This window comes from Scyliorhinus torazame, chromosome 10 (assembly GCF_047496885.1).
Source record: "Scyliorhinus torazame isolate Kashiwa2021f chromosome 10, sScyTor2.1, whole genome shotgun sequence".
NCBI classification, from domain to species: domain Eukaryota; kingdom Metazoa; phylum Chordata; class Chondrichthyes; order Carcharhiniformes; family Scyliorhinidae; genus Scyliorhinus; species Scyliorhinus torazame.
Genome location: NC_092716.1, coordinates 233,006,421 through 233,024,929, shown reverse-complemented (window position 1 = coordinate 233,024,929; position 18,509 = coordinate 233,006,421). Strand labels below are relative to the sequence as shown.

The following is an 18,509-nucleotide window of genomic DNA, read 5'->3' as shown; positions in this document are numbered from 1 at the left end:
CACATCTTTGGGGTTGTGGGGGCAAAACCCATGCAAACGGGGGAAACTCCACATGGACAGTGACCCAGGGCCGGGATCGAACCTGGGACCTCGATGCCGTGAGGCTGCAGTGCAATTCACTGCGCCACCGTGCTGCCTACACAACTCTGAACTTGACTTACAATTCCTGCACGGTGACTTTCTTTTTTAAACTTAGAGTACCCAATTCTTTTTTTTTTCCACTTGAGGGGCAATTTAGAGTGGCTAATCTACCTACGCTGCGCATCTTTGGGTTGTGGGGGCGAAACACAAAGAGAATGTGCAAACTCCACATGGACAGTGACCCAGGGCCAGGATCGAACACGGGTCCTCGTGGCCGTGAGGCAGCAGTGCTAACCACTGTGCCACCGTGCCGCCCCTTGCACAGTGTCCTTAACAGAAAATTAAAACACGTCTTATAAAAGCTCTATTGTGCTTTCGGCTCCAACCTCAAAGACTTTCTGGGAAAGTCCCACAGACAACTTCCCAGAATTCCAACCAAGGCTGAATCGCTCACCTCCTGAGTTTAGTTGAGATGTCCGATAGATAAATAGCTAAATTAATTGACCTTTAACTTGAGAACCAAACATTTTGATTCTGGGACCCCATCAACCATTTTTGTCTCTAATGGAGTTAACTACCCTCCCTCGAGATTTACTGCTCCCCCCCCCACCTCTCCCCTCCCCCCCCCCCCCCACCCCACCCCCGCCAACCATACCAAAATCAAAGTAGCCCTTGTTTACAAAGGTTCTTTTAGCTTCTTTGATCATGAAATTACATGATTAAACCACTTATGAAGACCACTATAGACATCTCATCTTTATCAAGAAGCAGTGGAAAGGTAGCCCATTGTTTAGGGCTTTCACACTTTGATCTCTGACTACTTTACGTGAAAATGGACGATCCTTTGAATGATAGGGGTGTTTAATCAGTTTCTCACACTACAATTTGACGAATCAGAACCAACATAAATTAAACATACATTAACAGGCTAATCACGATTGGTAGGAACCATAAATTACACATGGAGTAGTAGATACATACATAGAAGCTAGGAGCAGGAGGAGGCCTTTTGGCCCTTTGAGCATCACGATCATGGCTGATCATCCAATTCAATAGCCTAATCCTGCTTTCTCCCCATAGCCATTGATCCCATTCTCCCCAAGTGCTATATCTAGCCGCCTCTTGAATATATTCAATGTTTTAGCATCAACTACTTCCTGTGATAATGAATTCCACCGGCTCACCACTCTTTGTGTGAAGAAATGTCTCCTTATCTCTGTCCGAAATGGTTTACCCTGAATCCTCAGACTGTGACCCCTGGTTCTGGACACACCCATCATTGGTAACATCTTCCCTGCATCTACCCTGTCTAGTCCTGTTAGAATTTTATAAGTCTCTTATGAGATCCCCCCTCATTCTTCTGAACTCCAGCGAGAACAATCCCAACCTAGTCAATCTCTCCGCATATGACAGTCCCGCCATCCCCGGAATCAGCCTGGGAGACCAAAACTGCACACAATATTCTAGGTGTGGCCTCACCAAGGTCCTGTATAATTGCAGCAACATATCCCTGCTACTATACTCGAAGCCTGTCGCAATGAAGGCCAACATACCATTAGCCTTCTTTACCACCTGCTGCACCTGCATACTTACCTTCAGCGAATGGTGCACAAGGACACCCAGGTCCCACTACACATTCCTCTCTCCCAATTTACAAACATTCAGGTAGTAATCTGCCTTCCTGTTTTTGCTTCCAAAGTGAATAACCTCACACTTATCCAAATTATACTGCATCTGCCATTGATTTGCCCACTCGCCCAACCTGTCCAGATCATGCTACAGGATTCCTGTATCCTCGTCACAGTTCACCTGCCACCCAACTTGGTAAACTTTGAGCTGTTACAATTTGTTCCCTCATCCAAATCATTAATATATATTGTGAATAGCTGGGGTCCCAGCACCGATCCCTCTGGTACTCCACTAGTTACTGCCTGCCAATTTGAAAAGGACCCATTAATCCCTACTCTTTGTTTCCTGTTTGCCAACAACCAGTTTTCTATCCACCTCAATACATATTCCCCAATCCCATGCACTATAATTTTTTTTTCTTTTTTTAAATTTAGAGTACCCAATTCATTTTTTCCAATTAAGGGGCAATTTAGCATGGCCAATCCACCTACCCTGCACATCTTTGGGTTGTGGGTGCGAAACCATGCAAACACGGGGAGAATGTGCAAATTCCACACGGACAGTGACCCAGAGCCAGGATTGAATCTTGGACCTCAGCACCGTGAGGCAACAATGCCAACCACTGCGCCACCGTGCTGCCCCTTCATGCACTTTCATTTTGCACAATAATCACTTATGCGGGACTTTTTCAAATGCCTTCTGAAAGTCTAAATATACCACATCGACTGACTCCCCCTTGTCAACTGTACTGGTTACATCTTCAAAGACTATCTCACAAATCTTACAGGAATCAAAATGCCTCCTCCCTCTGACAAATCCCAAATTTCTTTACCCGTCAGTCTGGCCTCAATAAAAGTCGAGATGGATTTGCAGGTACAGCATTAGTTAGTTTATTTGACTTGCAAGCCTGACTCAGTTCACAGCGGCACAAAGCACATCTTGCTTCGTACACTTCTGGAATCAAGTGAGTCTGTAGAACAAAGAAGTCTCTACTGATACATTCAAATGGCATCAAGTTTCACATACACGATTCCCATAGGTCATCCTATACCCCTCCTGACCTATCCATACACTCTAATTGGCTCACTTCCAATCCCTTCCTCTGGCCCCTATTACCCAGCATCCTTTTCTCCTCCTTTGGTGGACACACCTCTTCCTTTGCTTTGCCATGCGGTCTGAAATCCTTTGTCTGTGAACTCACGAGGATTAGACTGGCCTATCTCTACATTACATTAACTAATATCTCTAAAGTAACTATTTTATATCACATTCATCATTCCCTCCTTTTATCATTCCATGATAACCGAACTATCCAATCCATAGCTACGGTCCCTCATCTAAAAAGATCCGTCGCTGCATTTCCAATTCCTGGCGTAGCCCCCCTTCATCTGCTGCACCCTCATGGATTTTGACAGCTAAGATTTTAGGGGCGTTGATCTGTTCCAGTGTACCCCGCATTCTACCCATCACACATTTAAGGATGGCTAGGCCCACAAAGGTGCAGCCGATAGCCACCACTAAATCCATGGCCATATTTATCAACCAGTCCTTCCAACCTCCAAATCCCCAGTTACCCCAAGAGCCAGGATCCTGCATTCCGTCCAGGTGATCCCGTATGTGATCCATAAATTTAGTGATGTTAGCGGTCAAGTCCTGAACTCCCATGATACACTTGCCCTGTACTATGGCGCATACCCCACCCTCACGGGCCATAAGATAGTCAAGAGCATACCGGTTCTGCATTGCAAACAACCGTAGCTGAGACAATTCCTTGGTTATTGCCCCGAGGGCTCCCAAGGTTTCATTTCCCAAGATGGTAAGGCCACAAATAAAATAATTCCTATTGCTGACAGCCAAGGAACCCCCCACACCTCCCAGTGTCAAGACGCTCAGAATCCCCCATCCGGCTGAGTGGCCCCGGTTGGGTGCGAGAACCTGAGGTTTTTTCCAGTTCTCGCAAAATTCAGCCGAGACTGCCCGGCGTGCTAACTGATTATGCAGCATCCACGCCGAAGGGCAGGGGACTGTGGTAGGGACTAGAGTCCCAATAGCAATTTAGCGGGGAAATGGGGGTGACAAAACATTGGTCGCTGTGCCATTAAATAAAAAGTAGTATCCTTGCTCCGTGTGCAGGCTAGCATCACAATCAGTATATCGGTTGCGTAAGGATCCCCCAGTAGCCCAGTTTATCCAGCTTTGAAATGCCCATTCGGGCCGCCTAGCAATGCGGAAAGCCCTAGTCCCAACAGTGATATGAGAGACATTCGCCCAGCCACAAAGAAGCTGGAGGCCGGCGTTCAATGGAACGCAAGTGGTGTTGTAACAAACGCATTGGCCAGACGCCTGGGTGATATGACACATCCTGTCCGTACAGGTGGGGAACAGACATGTTATATTCGTTTCCACCTCTACCAGCAAACAGCCGTATCCTTCACTGCTGAAACAATTCTCGTACGACCGGGAATCCCTATTGAGAGTGAAGTGGCTAGGTACATACGCCCTCCACCGTTGCAGCCTATCATACTGTGAGTGGGAATTATCCCGAGGAAGGGGAAGGCAAATAGCCGGTGGTGCTGAACCCGGATCGTAAGGAAGAGTGACTTGCTCGGGCGGTGGCTCGGAACGCTGACAATGAACCACCGTTTGGGGAGTGCCCCAAAGCGGTGAAACAGAAAATAACCTAGACACCGCTGCGGGGTTCGGGTAGCAGACAACCCGTCCCTGGCCATACAAGCGGTGGTAAATCTGGTAGAAGAGATTCATACTACCCAGGTTTTCCTCAGTTTGGCCTTTAACTAAATTAAGTGTATCTCCCAATAACCTACGTTCTAGCTGTACTTCCCTTCTCACACGCCCCGTCCTCTCTCTAGTCCCTCTCTCTCTCTCACAGTCTCTTCCTACGATCTCCTGACGGTCTGATGTTACCTTTATCGCACCAATCTTAACACATCCAAAATCAAATTTACATGTACTCCAAAAACAAGGCAATGTCCATATAATGTTCCCTTCCCATCGCCGGGACCGGTGCAATTGCTTCATGACTCCTACATTCTCCTTAACTTTGACGACCTTCCATGAGTCGATACCACGTCCTCGTATATGGGGGCAGCGAAGAACATCACCTTTGCATAACTGAAATGTCCTTGTAGCTTGGTTGGGGTTACAAATGTAGATAATATTTCCCTTTTCCATGTCCGTCGCCAATAACACTCCAAGCGAGGTGAGGCCGAATATCACACAGACGGTCCACGACCAGTACCATGCCAGGGATTTGGGGCCTATGGTAAGGAGGGCAGTGGATCATTCAGATCCAACAGAGTACGCACTTCAAGTCACGCCAGACGGCACTGCCATAAAATATTTTGAGGTCCCTGAAACGATTAACACTCGACTGCAGCACCGTCTATGGACAAATTAATCCGAGAGCTGTTGCAACAGGGTATTTTGGTCCCTTGCCAATCAGAATGTAACACCCCCATACTTGCTGTGCCTAAACCAGCCAAGCCAGACCAGTACTGATTAGTATAGGATTTACGTTCAATCAATGCCATCGCATAGCCGTTACATGCTCTCACTCTCCAACAGGATATTACGGTGTATAGCTCCCACTCGGTCATCGCACTACTGAGGCAATTGCAGACTCAGCATCTTACCGCAGCTCGTCAGAATAGGTATGAGATATACCTTTTGAACAATCCACGTCTGACATTTAAACACTGTACCACTATCAATCCAGCCTGTTTTCTTAGTGGTCCCCCTGTCCATGAAGACGCACCTGGTCACGACTGTTTAGCCTTGATTCAGGAAACTACCACAATAAGGGACGATTTGAGTGATATTTCGTCAGAACAACCTGACATGATTATGTGTGGTCAAATATCCCACCGGGGTTTAGTTAATGACGTACTGCAGGCCCTCCTCATGCCCGCGCAGATTTTCGTTATTAAATGCGCTGCCCACACAAATGGTAAGACCCAAGTTGACGTTGGTAATGAACAAGCAGATTGTGCAGCGCGGACAGCCGCGCAAATTCAGCAAGTGATGGTGCCTAAAATGTTAAGTCAGACTAAACGATCTACTATAAATATGTCTGCTTCTGACAAGCCAATGCCAACCATCCAAGACGTCATAAGGTTACAGGAGGACGCTCCTGAGAGTGATAAACAAATGTGGAAACGGTTAGGTTGTACATATGATTCTGTTTCCTCTTTATGGACCACACCAGCACATCAGACTTGTATGTCTGATGTACTGGCTTTATGGGTCATCGAATGTGTACACTTTGCAACTCATTGTGGGGCTCGGGGGACTAGTGATTTGTTGCTGGACACTTGGTGGACACACCTCTTCCTTTGCTTTGCCATGCGGTCTGAAATCCTTTGTCTGTGAACTGGAACTGTGAATTGGAGGAAAATGTAACTGGTCTGATTAGTAAGTTTGCAGACGACACAAAGGTTGGTGGAATTGCGGATAGCGATGAGGACTGTCTGAGGATACAGCAGGATTTAGATTGTCTGGAGACTTGGGCGGAGAGATGGCAGATGGAGTTTAATCCGGACAAATGTGAGGTAATGCATTTTGGAAGGGCTAATGCAGGTAGGGAATATACAGTGAATGGTAGAACCCTCAAGAGTATTGAAAGTCAAAGAGATCTAGGAGTACAGATCCACAGGTCATTGAAAGGGGCAACACAGGTGGAGAAGGTAGTCAAGAAGGCATACGGCATGCTTGCCTTCATTGGCCGGGGCATTGAGTATAAGAATTGGCAAGTCATGTTGCAGCTGTATAGAACCTTAGTTAGGCCACACTTGGAGTATAGTGTTCAATTCTGGTCGCCACACTACCAGAAGGATGTGGAGGCTTTAGAGAGGGTGCAGAAGAGATTTACCAGAATGTTGCCTGGTATGGAGGGCATAAGCTATGAGGAGCGATTGAATAAACTCGGTTTGTTCTCACTGGAACGAAGGAGGTTGAGGGGCGACCTGATAGAGGTATACAAAATTATGAGGGGCATAGACAGAGTGGATAGTCAGAGGCTTTTCCCCAGGGTAGAGGGGTCAATTACTAGGGGGCATAGGTTTAAGGTGAGAGGGGCAAGGTTTAGAGTAGATGTACGAGGCAAGTTTTTTACGCAGAGGGTAGTGGGTGCCTGGAACTCGCTACCGGAGGAGGTAGTGGAAGCAGGGACGATAGGGACATTTAAGGGGCATCTTGACAAATATATGAATAGGATGGGAATAGAAGGATACGGACCCAGGAAGTGTAGAAGATTGTAGTTTAGTCGGGCAGTATGGTCGGCACGGGCTTGGAGGGCCGAAGGGCCTGTTCCTGTGCTGTACATTTCTTTGTTCTTTGTTCTTTGAACTCACCAGGATTAGACTGGCCTATCTCTTCATTACATTAACTAATATCTCTAAAGTAACTATTTTATATCACATTCGTCACCTCCAGCTCTCCCCTTTCGCTGTGTGCCAGATGATAATATTAATAATCACTTATTGTCACAAGTAGGTTTCAATGAAGTTACTGTGAAAAGTTCCTAGTCGCCACATTCCGGCGCCTGTTCAGGGAGGCCGGTACGGGAATTGAACCCAAGCTGCTGGCCTTGGTCTGCATTACCAGCCAGCTGTTTAGCCCACTGTGCTTAACCAGTCCCTATTTTAACTGCCTTCCTGTTGGTACCGCTTCCAGGTTGAGGGTTGTCAGGTCACATGGATTAATATTTATTATCTAAAATTTATAATTAATCCCTTTCCAGTTGATATAGTCCCTTAAAAGTCCTTTCAAACATTAAAAAAAAAATTATAGGTTCCCCAAGCATTTTAAAGTAATTACAAATTTTCCTTACTGTTACTGCTTTGGGGTCAACACAGATTCAATATTACCACACTCACACGTCTCAATTGTCTCCTCGGTGAACCTGCCAATTTGGGCCAAATTATGGACATTCATCCACTAGAAACAGGCTGAGGCCTGGCTAAACTCATTTTACCCTAAAATATCCTACCCACCACAAAGGGTGCACGAGTTTCACCCCTGCCCTGAAATCAAATCCAAGATCCAAAAGTTGAAAAGGTGAACCCTAAACTCCCTTACATTTTGTAGAAAATATTTGTATGGAACCACGAAAATGCCTTAATTGTTGCAATTGAAAAAGTTATAATACATTCCTTTATTTACCTTGAGTGTTTCAGAAAATCACAAAAGCAATGGTAGAATTAATTGGACAGAATACCTTTCTGAAATCGATCCAGACAAAAAGGCCTGCGTGCCGGTTCAGGAAAGGAACGCCCATTGCTGTCAGTTCAGTGGTTATATACTTGTGGGCGGTTTTCAATCTGGCTCGGTTTGTTGGCAAAAACACCTGGTTGATCCAATCTGCAGAAAAGTGGTGGTGGGGAGGGTGAATCAAAATACAAAGCTGATTTTTAAACTACAAAATACAAATATAAAGAGTGTCAGGTTCAACGAGATGTAATTTTAAGAACTGATTAAGTGTCTTGTTTCACTGGCTACTAAACACTCTTAAACCCAGGGAGAAGATTTAAAAGAAAATGGGCGACACATCTTCAACATTTAAAAAATTGCACAATATACATTAATCCTGCTAAATAATAATTTCGGAAATGTAAACATATTTATTTACTGACTAATAGGTCACTAAAGAAAGCTTTGTGTGCCTTAGTGGATAATTGTACCCAATCCCCACCACCCTCCTTGATGGCCTACGGTAGCACAAGTGGATAGCACTGTGGTTTCACAGCGCCAGGGTCCCAGGTTCAATTCCCCACTGGGTCACTGTCTGTGCGGAGTCTGCACGTTCTCCCCGTGTCTGTGTGGGTTTCCGCCGGGTGCTCCGGTTTCCTCCCACATTCCAAAGATGTGCAGATTAGGTGGATTGGCCATGATAGTGACCAAATGATAGTGGCCCTTAGTGACCAAAAAGGTTAGGAGGGGTTATTGGGATAGGGTGGAAGTGAGGGCTTAAATGGGTAGGTGCAGACTCGATGGGCCGAATGGCCTCCTTCTGCACTGTATGTTCTAAGTCTAAGTCCTCTGGGACAATGCTCTGCCAAACAGAACAAAGTGGTGCCAGTTTTGAATCCAGGTATGAGTAATTGGTTAATCGGAGGAAAGAGCAACCTCTTATGGCCACAGTTTGGCATCACACTAAGACCAGTGAAGCAGGAGGTCTCGAGCTTCATTTCCCTGGTCAATGCTGGTTTAAGGAAATTGACCTCGGTGCCCCTTGTATTTAAGTAGCACCTTTAGTGTTTGGAATAATCATCAGCTGCTAATGATGGCTGGCCATCTTTGTCCCCGGTGTGCCGGAATTCCAGTTATAACAGCTTTGCAGGAGGAGGACTTCAATCCATACACGATACAAAAAAAACCTGCACATGGAACACTGAGTTTTGACACACAAATCCCACACAAAAATGTAACAAAGCAACTCTCCACTGTGGTAGACTTACCTCGGTCTCTCAGTAACTGTGCTACCATATGCTGCGTGGGACCTGAAACACCATGGAAGTAAGACAACTGGCCAAGGACATTGATAACATCTGTATTCTCAGTGTACAGCGTACTGACTCGAATTCCACTGGCTGCAAAATCCTAAGAAACAATAAAGCAGATTTAATTATTACAGTTTCTGCTTTGGTTCTTTCCCCTCACCCCGATTTGCCATGCATTTCTGCACAACCTTCTTCTGCAAGTAGGCCAAGCAACAGGTTCTCTGAAATTCAAAAGGAATTGCCACCAAGTGCCGAGTCAACAGGATTTGGACTTCAATAAGTTTCAGTGCTAGTTTCCGTTATGCTGAGCACTGGATTTTCGACCTATGACGACCATCACCACTGCAGAGATTAAGATTTGTTGATGGATTGAAACATAAAGTGACACGTTTTAAGCCTGCAATCACAGGGTACTAGGTCAACAGTCACATGGAAGTAAATCTCAGCAACAATTTATATTAATTTAGCACCTTTAATGCAATGAAATGTCCTGAGGCACTTCACAGGAGCATTACAAAACAAACCACGGAAACATAGTCTGTCAGATGGCCAAAAGCTTGATTAAAGAGGTTGGCTTTTCGAAATCACAGTGGTTAGCACTGTTGCTTCACAGCGCCAGGGTTCCAGGTTCGATTCCCGGCTTGGGTCACTGTCTGTGCGGAGTCTGCAAGTTCTCCCCGTGTCTGCGTGGGTTTCCTCCGGGTGCTCCGGTTTCCTCCCACAAGTCTCGAAAGACGTGCTTGTTAGGTGAATTGGACATTCTGAATTCTCCCTCTGTGTACCCGAACAGATGCCAGAATGTGACGACTCGGGGCTTTTCACAGTAACTTCATTGCAGTGTTAATGTTAGCCTACTTGTGACAATAAAGATTATTATAATAAAAGAGAAAGGAAAGACGGAAAGGGAATTCCAGAGCTTTCCGGTCTACACGATAAAAGGCACGGCCAAGAATGGTGGAGCAATTAAAATTAAGAATGCACGAGAGACCAGAATTAAGGTTATTCCCTCTCCAATATTCAGCATTTACTCCCTTGGGCATTTGGCATTCTGACTGTACTTAACTTATGACCTAATAATTCTCTCGCCATAGAAATTAGAGGCCACAAAACAACTGCTGGCCACGGACACATACGGCTGAACCTGAGGATTTAAAGAAACATTTTAAACCAACACAAAGTTAAGCATTCTTTTCCTCTGCTTTCAACAAAATCTCCAACCTGAAGGTTTTAAAGAGAAAAGTAGAAAATAAATGGCACTGAAGGAGGCAATCTGTGTGCACCACCCAAGAAAGAGCTATCCAACCTAATCCCACTTATCAGCTCATGGTCTGCAGCCTTGCCGGTTGCAACACTTCAAATGCAATATCCAAGTAATTTTAAATGCAATACAGGCAGCTCAATTCCCTCCCAGTCAGTGAGTTCCAGAACCGGATCATCCACTGAATGAAAACCTTTCACCTTAACTTCCATTCCAATCCTGCTACCAATTGCTTTAAATCTATGGCCCCTAGTTATTGACCTCCCCGCCAAGGGCCCATTCTCTTTGGGCCCCTCATGATTTTTTGCACCTCAATTAAATCTCTTCCAAGCCTCAAGTTGTAAAAAAAAAAAACCAACCCCAGCCTATCCAAGAAGGATTACTAGACTAATATTTGGAATGGGCGGATTGTCTTATGAGGAAAGGTTGGAGAGTTTAGATTTGTATCCACCAGAGTTTAGAAACTTGCACATCCTCCCCGTGTGTGCGTGGGTTTCCTCCGGGTGCTCCGGTTTCCTCCCACAGTCCAAAGATGTGCAGGTTAGGTGGATTGGCCATGATAAATTGCCCTTAGTGTCCAAAATTGCCCATAGTGTTGGGTGGTGTTACTGGGTTATGGGGATAGGGTGGAGGTGTTGACCTTGGGTAGGGTGCTCTTTCCAAGAGCCGGTGCAGACTCGATGGGCCGGGTGGCCTCCTACTGCACTATAAATTCTATGAAAAAGCAAAAGGCAACTCGATCGAACTTTAAGATCCTGAGGGGTATTGACAGGGTGGATGTGGAGAGGATGTAGATCTAGAACTAGGGTCACTGTTTATAAATAAAGGGCTACACATTTAAAACAGAAATGAGGAAATCTGTTTTCTCTCAGAGGGCAGTGTGGCTCCTGAACTCTGTTCCTCAAAAGGCAATGGTAGTAGAATCAAGGAAGAGCTATATAGATTCTTGATTAACAAGGGGGTGAAAGGTTATAGGGGGTAGGCAGGAATATGAGGTTGAGGTTATATTCAGATCTTACTGAATGACAGAGTGAGGCCCGAGGGGTCGGGTGACCTACTTCTAATATGTTTGCTGGTATGTAATCTTTCCTCATAGCCAAAATTCTCCATTCCCAGCTCCGTCCTTGTAAATCTGCTCTGTACTCACTCAGGTACAATCACATTCTTTCTTCCATGTGGTGACCAGAACTGTTTGCTGTACTCTTGCTGTGATCTAACTAGTTTTAGCTAGTGTTGTAGCTGGTTGCAGCATAACATCCCTGCACTTATGCTTTATGCCAATAAAGGGAAGTAGCCTGCATGTCTTACCGACCTGTCTTGCTACCTTCTTGACACGTGGACAAAGTGTCTCTACTCCTCCACACTTCTCAGTATCCTACCATTTTCTGTGTACTCCCTTTGTCCCGTTTTTCCTCTCCCCAAATGCATTACCTCAAACTTCGCTGGATTAAATCCCATTTGTCACTTCTCTGTCCATCGGTGTAAATATAATTAGGTGTTTGTACAGTATAGGTGTGTTAACATTCAGCCAACTCCTACCCGTTCACATTGGCAAACTCTATTTCTGATAATGAATGCAACTTTGTCCTGCACCTCAGTCTTGTAATTTGAACAGGTCTTCTACTTCTCTAAAAAAGTATCATTTTCAAATTGGTAACCTTGGCGACATGATCATTATTAATTGGAAAATGTGTTGTGTCCCACCTCAATCTCTCATGTTGGTGTTTTGCTTCACGAGCTACTCAACACCTTTCCTCAGTGCTCCCCGTGCTCTTCTATATTAGTCCTTTGCAAGCAAATATCCAATTTACCGGCTGCTTCAAGAATAGTTTGAGAAAGAATTTCAACCTTTAAAGATTTCTGAAAGTTACAATATTAAATAAAGGCATCTCGCCATCATAGCGGTTGTTAATAATATGAAGTATTTACAGCACAGAAGCAGACCATTCAATGCAGCTGGTGCTCCACTTGCCTCTTTCTACCCAACTCCGTTTAACTCCATCAGCAAACCTTTCTGTTCCTCGTGCTTACCTAGCTTTCCTTTAAAAGCCATTACACTATTTGCCTTGTGCACTCCATGTTGTTGTGTGTTTCACTGTCCCACCATTCACTGCACGGCAGCACAGTGTTTAGCGCAGTTGTTTCACTGCTCCAGGGTCCCAGGTTCGATTCCTGGCTTGGGTCCCTGTCTCTGCGGAGTCTGCACGTTCTCCCCGTGTCTGCGTGGGTTTCCTCCGGGTGCTCCGGTTTCCTCGCACAGTCCAAAGATGTGCGGGTTAGGTGGATTGGCCATGCTAAATTGCCCTTAGTGTCCAAAAAGGTTAAGTGGGGTTACTGGGTTATGGGGATAGGGTTGAGATGTGGGTTTGGGTAGGGTGCTCTTTCCAAGGGCCGGTGCAGACTCGATGGGCCGAATGGTCACCTTCAGCACTGAAATTCTATAAAGAGGTTTCCCCTGAATTCCTTATTGGAATAAATATAACAGAAGAGTTTTATCGAGGTTGAAATTCTTTTTCCCCCAGGAGAAGTTTCCGCACCACATAGTCATCTCAGTCAAAGAACAGCAGAAACATATTCCGGCATTCCACCATTGCCATTCTGACAACTGACTCTTTGGTTCCAAATTGAATCCGGCACTGATCACGTGAGGTATATACCAAACCGATGTTGTTCTCTGGTATAATCTGCAAAGATGCCAACTCACTGGTACCACCTTACTGCTTTAACACATGACATACGTTCTTACAGAATTAACCATTAGTTCCAGCGAAATGCTTTACCTTGCTAATTCCCCACATCACATGAGTTCTCTGTGGATCAGGAAGCCTGAAAAACAGCCGTAAATTCCGAGTACTTAAAAAGTAAGCAAAAATACAGCAGTAAACAGGCCAAAAATAAAATTTATCAATGTGCATCTTAAATTTGTTAGATTTTGAAGCAGAGAAGTTAAAAGCAAAGTCTGGTGGTCAATCTATAATTAATGTAAATGCAATTATTCCACTCCCATATAACCAATAGGCAGGGCACCGCAGGTAAATCAAAAGGATCGCTTAGGCACCATGCTATGTTGCAATGTATTATACCTGCAATTCACAACTTTTGGAGCGCTAACGTTCCACGTTGTCTCAGTTTACATATATTAAAGAAAAGAGTTGACACGAGCCTCGATTCAGCATAGCGCAGTCATATATAATTGCATCATTGTATGAGTGATTGAATTCTGCTTAGATTGCTTTGCTATGTGTACTGGTTTTACTTCATCCAAGAATGTCATTTCAAAAGGTACAGTATTGACGGGAAGAAAAAAGAAACGTGCCAAATCAGGTGTGCGTAAAACAGGCAGGTCAGCAAAGGTGCTACTGATGAAGCAGGAGAGTTGCTACTTTCAGCTAGAGATTTTTTTTTTCATATGCAGATTCAGGTAACTCTGTAAGCCAATGTTCCAGTGAATAGAATGGAAAGGCGATCTTGACGTCAGGCGGCAGTACCCCTGTGCACACTTAAGGGCCTTGAGCCTGGACTCTAGCAATCTGCACCAAAGCTCTTTGTTTGCAAGTAAGTGGGCGTGCGGTTTTCAGGGGGCAGAATGTGCATCAGAAAAACAGAAATGCTGCATGTAGATTTCTCAGTAGCTTAGTTCAGGGACCTCTAAACGATGATAATGGGGTTCTATACATATAAATTCTAAATGGCAACAAAAGTGTCAAGTACAACACTTCATTTCAAAATGACAAATTATCATATTGTGAACAATATTTAATGCAAAACGTAAGACTCACTTGTCAAAGCTGAGGACACTTTGGAATGAGTCCACATCACCAAATACTGATAACATGTACACTTCATCCACAATTACATGCAATTTGTATCTACACCACCAGGAGAAAAAAGATAGAAACGGTATTTCATCAAATTACACAAAAAAAATCTCAATCAGTTCAAAGGAGGACTTAGACCTTTATATCCAAGAGGTATTTTATTTATAAATGATGCAGGAAGGCCACTGTACACCTTGAATTGGGGACAGGACTTTCTAGATTTCCTGTTCTGCCCTAAACTAGAATGTGTCACTTGTCTAAGTGTTCACAAGTTGCTTCAGTCGCACATTATCAAATCATTCGGGGTCGATCTTGACTCTGTGCATCAGTGCAAAATTGTAATACCAAGTCAACAGCGCGTTTTAAATCTTTTCATGTTTTTATTTCTATTGGTGTCTACACCTTGGGAGATCTATCGAAAGTAACTTGTTTGGGAGGCGTTTATCAATGCTGACCTGTGTACCAGTGACCAGGAACTGCATTGGGTCAGAGAAGGCAGACCCGACCTGACATCAGATTTCCCTGTCTCCACATGGACAAGTAACTGTCCCTCTGCTTGACGCCTCCTGATAGCACTTTGGAAAATCAGGTGGAGAAATTACAGCACAGAATAACAACCTGCCAATCCATTACGCAACATGAATTAGCTCTAATGTTTTGCACTACTCAGATGTACTGGAGACTGAGCAGATTCTTTTGCTAACTCAAAATGACCTAGCCAGAAATATTGAAGTGGGAACTTCCCGGACCAGCTCTGGGTTTAGTCATGTAACTTTTTGCACGCAAACATGCAAGAAAATAAGTTCAATCGTATCAGCACACAACAACAATCAGGACACATCAGGAGTTGTAGGGTGTGATGGAAAGGAGGGGGTGCGGGTGGGGGGTGGGGAGAGGAGTGTAGAAAATTATTGAATTTAATTTCTAGTGGAATAAGGCTCAATAGTGGAAAGTGTTGCAGAGCTTCTTCAGTACAGATGAAGGCTACAAGACCCCCCGAAAAACATTCTTAGCTCTGATAAAGGTTCAAGCTAACAGCCATCACTTGCGGGGGATGGGGGGGGATTTATTTATTTGGTGAAATGAAGTGAATTAGTTGTAATCAAAGCTGAAGAGCGAGTAGAAATGTTGAACGAGAAGTTTTCCTGTTTTTCAGAGCTGTACATGAAAATAAATCACTATTCTATACTGTACAGCTGATAGAAACTATGCGTGCGATTGAAAAGCACTCGCTCCAGGGGTGTGTGGCCGATACAGGCCGGGAGACCCCGTTCCCAGGATCTACCTGGCTCGTGAGATCTAACACAATCTCGCGAGACATCAGGATGATGGGCCGGATCACTTTGTGGGAAATCTGCATATTGGGCAGCATGGTAGCATTGTGGATAGCACAATTGCATCACGGCTCCAGGGTCCCAGGTTCGATTCCGGCTTGGGTCACTGCCTGTGCGGAGTCTGCACATCCTCCTTGTGTGTGCGTGGATTTCCTCCGGATGCTCCGGTTTCCTCCCACAGTCTAAAGATGTGCAGGTTAGGTGGATTGGCCATGGTAAATTGCCCTTAGTGTCCAAAATTGCCCTTAGTGTTGGGTGGGGTTAGTGGGTTATGGGGATAGGGTGGAGGTGTTGACCTTGGGTAGGGTGCTCTTTCCAAGAGCCGGTGCAGACTCGTCGGGCCGAATGGCCTCCTTCTGCACTGTAAATTCTATGATAATCTATGATAAAGCGAGACAACTAGTCTCATTTTAATATGCTGTTTCCCAAGTTACCCGAGGCGTTGGGATCCATCCCCTCCACCTCAGAGACCTCTGGTGAGCACCACTCAGTACCGGTCTCCACAAAAGGAGACCAGATGGAACAGCACTTGTGGGGATCTCCCAGGGTATTGGAGGCTCCCAGGTGCATGCTATTTGGGAAAGGTGGTACCCTAGCAGTGTTGATGCCACCTGGGAAGCCTGGCACTACCAGCTTGGCAACCTGGCAGTGCCAGGGATACATGGGTGGCAGTCTGGTACTGCCAAGATGCCCAGGTGGCACTACCAGCTGGCAGGGGCACTCCCAGAATGACAGACTGGCACTGCCAAGGCGTTAAGGTGGCATTTTATGCGCAGTGGCCGGATGCCCTGCGTTGGTGTTGGGGGGGTGGGGTGGCGGGGGCCTTCTCATAATGTGTTGGGGCTGGGGGGGGGGGGGGGGGGTCGGGGTCACGTCGGGGGCCTCCAGAGTTTGGGACGCCATTTTTACTCTCGTTGCACTGAGTAGTTCCAGTGAGCGGAACTCCTCAGTACAGAAATACGGGGCTATGTGCGGCCTCGGCCAAGTGTTCCCTGCTGTGGCCCCTCTATTGAACCTGAATGCTGTTTAATAACGTTGTGTTTCTCAGCGTTGCCACGAAACACGTGGCTCAAGTAGCTCGCTATGGGACTTGTTCCCCATTTAGTTAAACCGCGCCCATCAAATCTGCAGGGGCTTCACACTATTTAGCAAATCTAAAAAAAATCATGCAACTCCTTACAAACCTTCATCGCTGGTCTGGCCAGAAATTGTTTAGGACTCTCTCATAGCTCCAATCAAAATCTCACCTTTTAGCAAATTCAAGAAACTCTTTCATTTCTGCTGCTGAGTAAATATCACCCAAGGGATTGTGGGGATTTGTCAGAATCATGGCAGTGACCCTGGTGCCCTGTGATTACACAAAATAAATGATCAATGCCAACACAGGACAATCTCCCACAAAAGCCGAGTCCAATCAGAATGGATCTATTTTCGGATTGCACTTAATTTTAAAAAAACCACAAAATAATCCCTTCCCATCAAGAGTTGGGTCGTGCTGAATAGAATAACTAAAATATAAAGTGCTAAGAAACAGAGATTGGTTAATCTATCAGGTTCACCTTTTCTCTTTGCAGATGCTTTAATAAATCATCATCTTCCATTGTTTTTGTCTGTGATGCACAGCAATTGCCTTTCTAGCTTTTGTCTCTCAAATTGCACAAGGTATTCCTCAATTGATCAACAACAATAAAAACTTGCATTTATATCGCACCTTTAGCACAGGTAGATGTCGCAGGCTGCTTCAGGAGTTTTTGACACAAGGAGACATTAGGACAGGTGAGCAAAAACTTAGTCTTAACGGAGATTCTCAAAGAGAGATGGATAAAGAGGTGGTGAGCTTCAGGGAGAAAATTTCAGAATTTTGGGCCCAGACAGTTTTACACAACTTTATGCTTCATTTTTGGAACTCCACCAAACACGGTCAACTATCCAAATTCTCCGAACTTCCAATGGAATCCTGGCACTGAAGGATGAGTGACAAAGCAATTCAAAATTCTATTTTGCTAATAGACTAACAGCACTGAATTTCCATGGCAAGATATTTGCATACCAAGTGTCCAAAATCACCATTGGGACGCATACATTTTGACAAGTACTTTTTCTCACCTGCCCCACCCACAGTGCACTAGGAACCAAGAACCTAAAACAATACAATAACAATTTCAAGCTAAGTGGGAGCTTTCCTTTCAGGATGTCAAGTCGATTCTGAGGGCCACTCCCGTTTTCCCCCTGCTAGATTCTCTTTGAGTTCGGTAGTCCATTGAGGAAGTGAAAACCACTGGCAAGAGAGGTTGTACAGAATTGTTGGAAGTTGATGACGCTTTCTTCAAACTTTTGAATCAGTGAAAAAATGACCCACTGAGCACAGTTGAAGCGTAGTGTACTCGAGTCAAGAAACCATCAGTGATCAGGCTGGACAGAGGCAGGATTGAAGAACAAGGCATTGTTCAATGTAAATCACTTTTCAGAACATTCTGACCAGAAAGCATGGGAAACTGAAGTAGCTTACACTGACATGTTTAAAAGTAGACTCTTCTCAATGTAAAGATTAAAATGATAACAGTGAAATATTGAAACTTTAAAAATTAGGAGCAGGAATAGGTCATTCGGCTCTTCAAACCTGATCCGACATTTAATATAGTCATGACTGTTCCTCTATCTCAAAGCCAGACTTCTGTGCTTTCACCATCCCTTCGGCACCTTTAGAGTCTAGAAGCCTATCTATTTCCATCTTAAATATATTCAGTGACTTGGCCTCCATAGCCTTCAGTGGTAGAGAATTCCACAGGTTCACCATTCTCTGAGCGAAGAAGTTTCTCCTCATCTCAGTCCTAAATGGCCTGCCCAATATCCGGAGACGATGGCTCCTTTG

At 44.9% G+C, this 18,509-nt stretch overlaps 1 protein-coding gene across 5 annotated transcripts in view; it reads right to left on the bottom strand.

Annotated features, from left to right (window-relative positions):
* Positions 1-18,509, bottom strand: part of accs (1-aminocyclopropane-1-carboxylate synthase homolog (Arabidopsis)(non-functional)) — a 126,509-nt gene that overhangs the window by 7,439 nt on the left and 100,561 nt on the right. For all 5 annotated transcript variants that reach the window (XM_072466570.1, XM_072466572.1, XM_072466573.1 and 2 more), the window contains 5 exons: positions 16,885-16,985; positions 14,265-14,354; positions 13,266-13,311; positions 9,186-9,327; positions 7,946-8,088 (listed from right to left, as the gene is read on the bottom strand). In XM_072466570.1, coding sequence (XP_072322671.1) covers positions 7,946-8,088; positions 9,186-9,327; positions 13,266-13,311; positions 14,265-14,354; positions 16,885-16,985 — 522 coding nt within the window. The remainder of the gene's footprint in view (positions 1-7,945; positions 8,089-9,185; positions 9,328-13,265; positions 13,312-14,264; positions 14,355-16,884; positions 16,986-18,509) is intronic.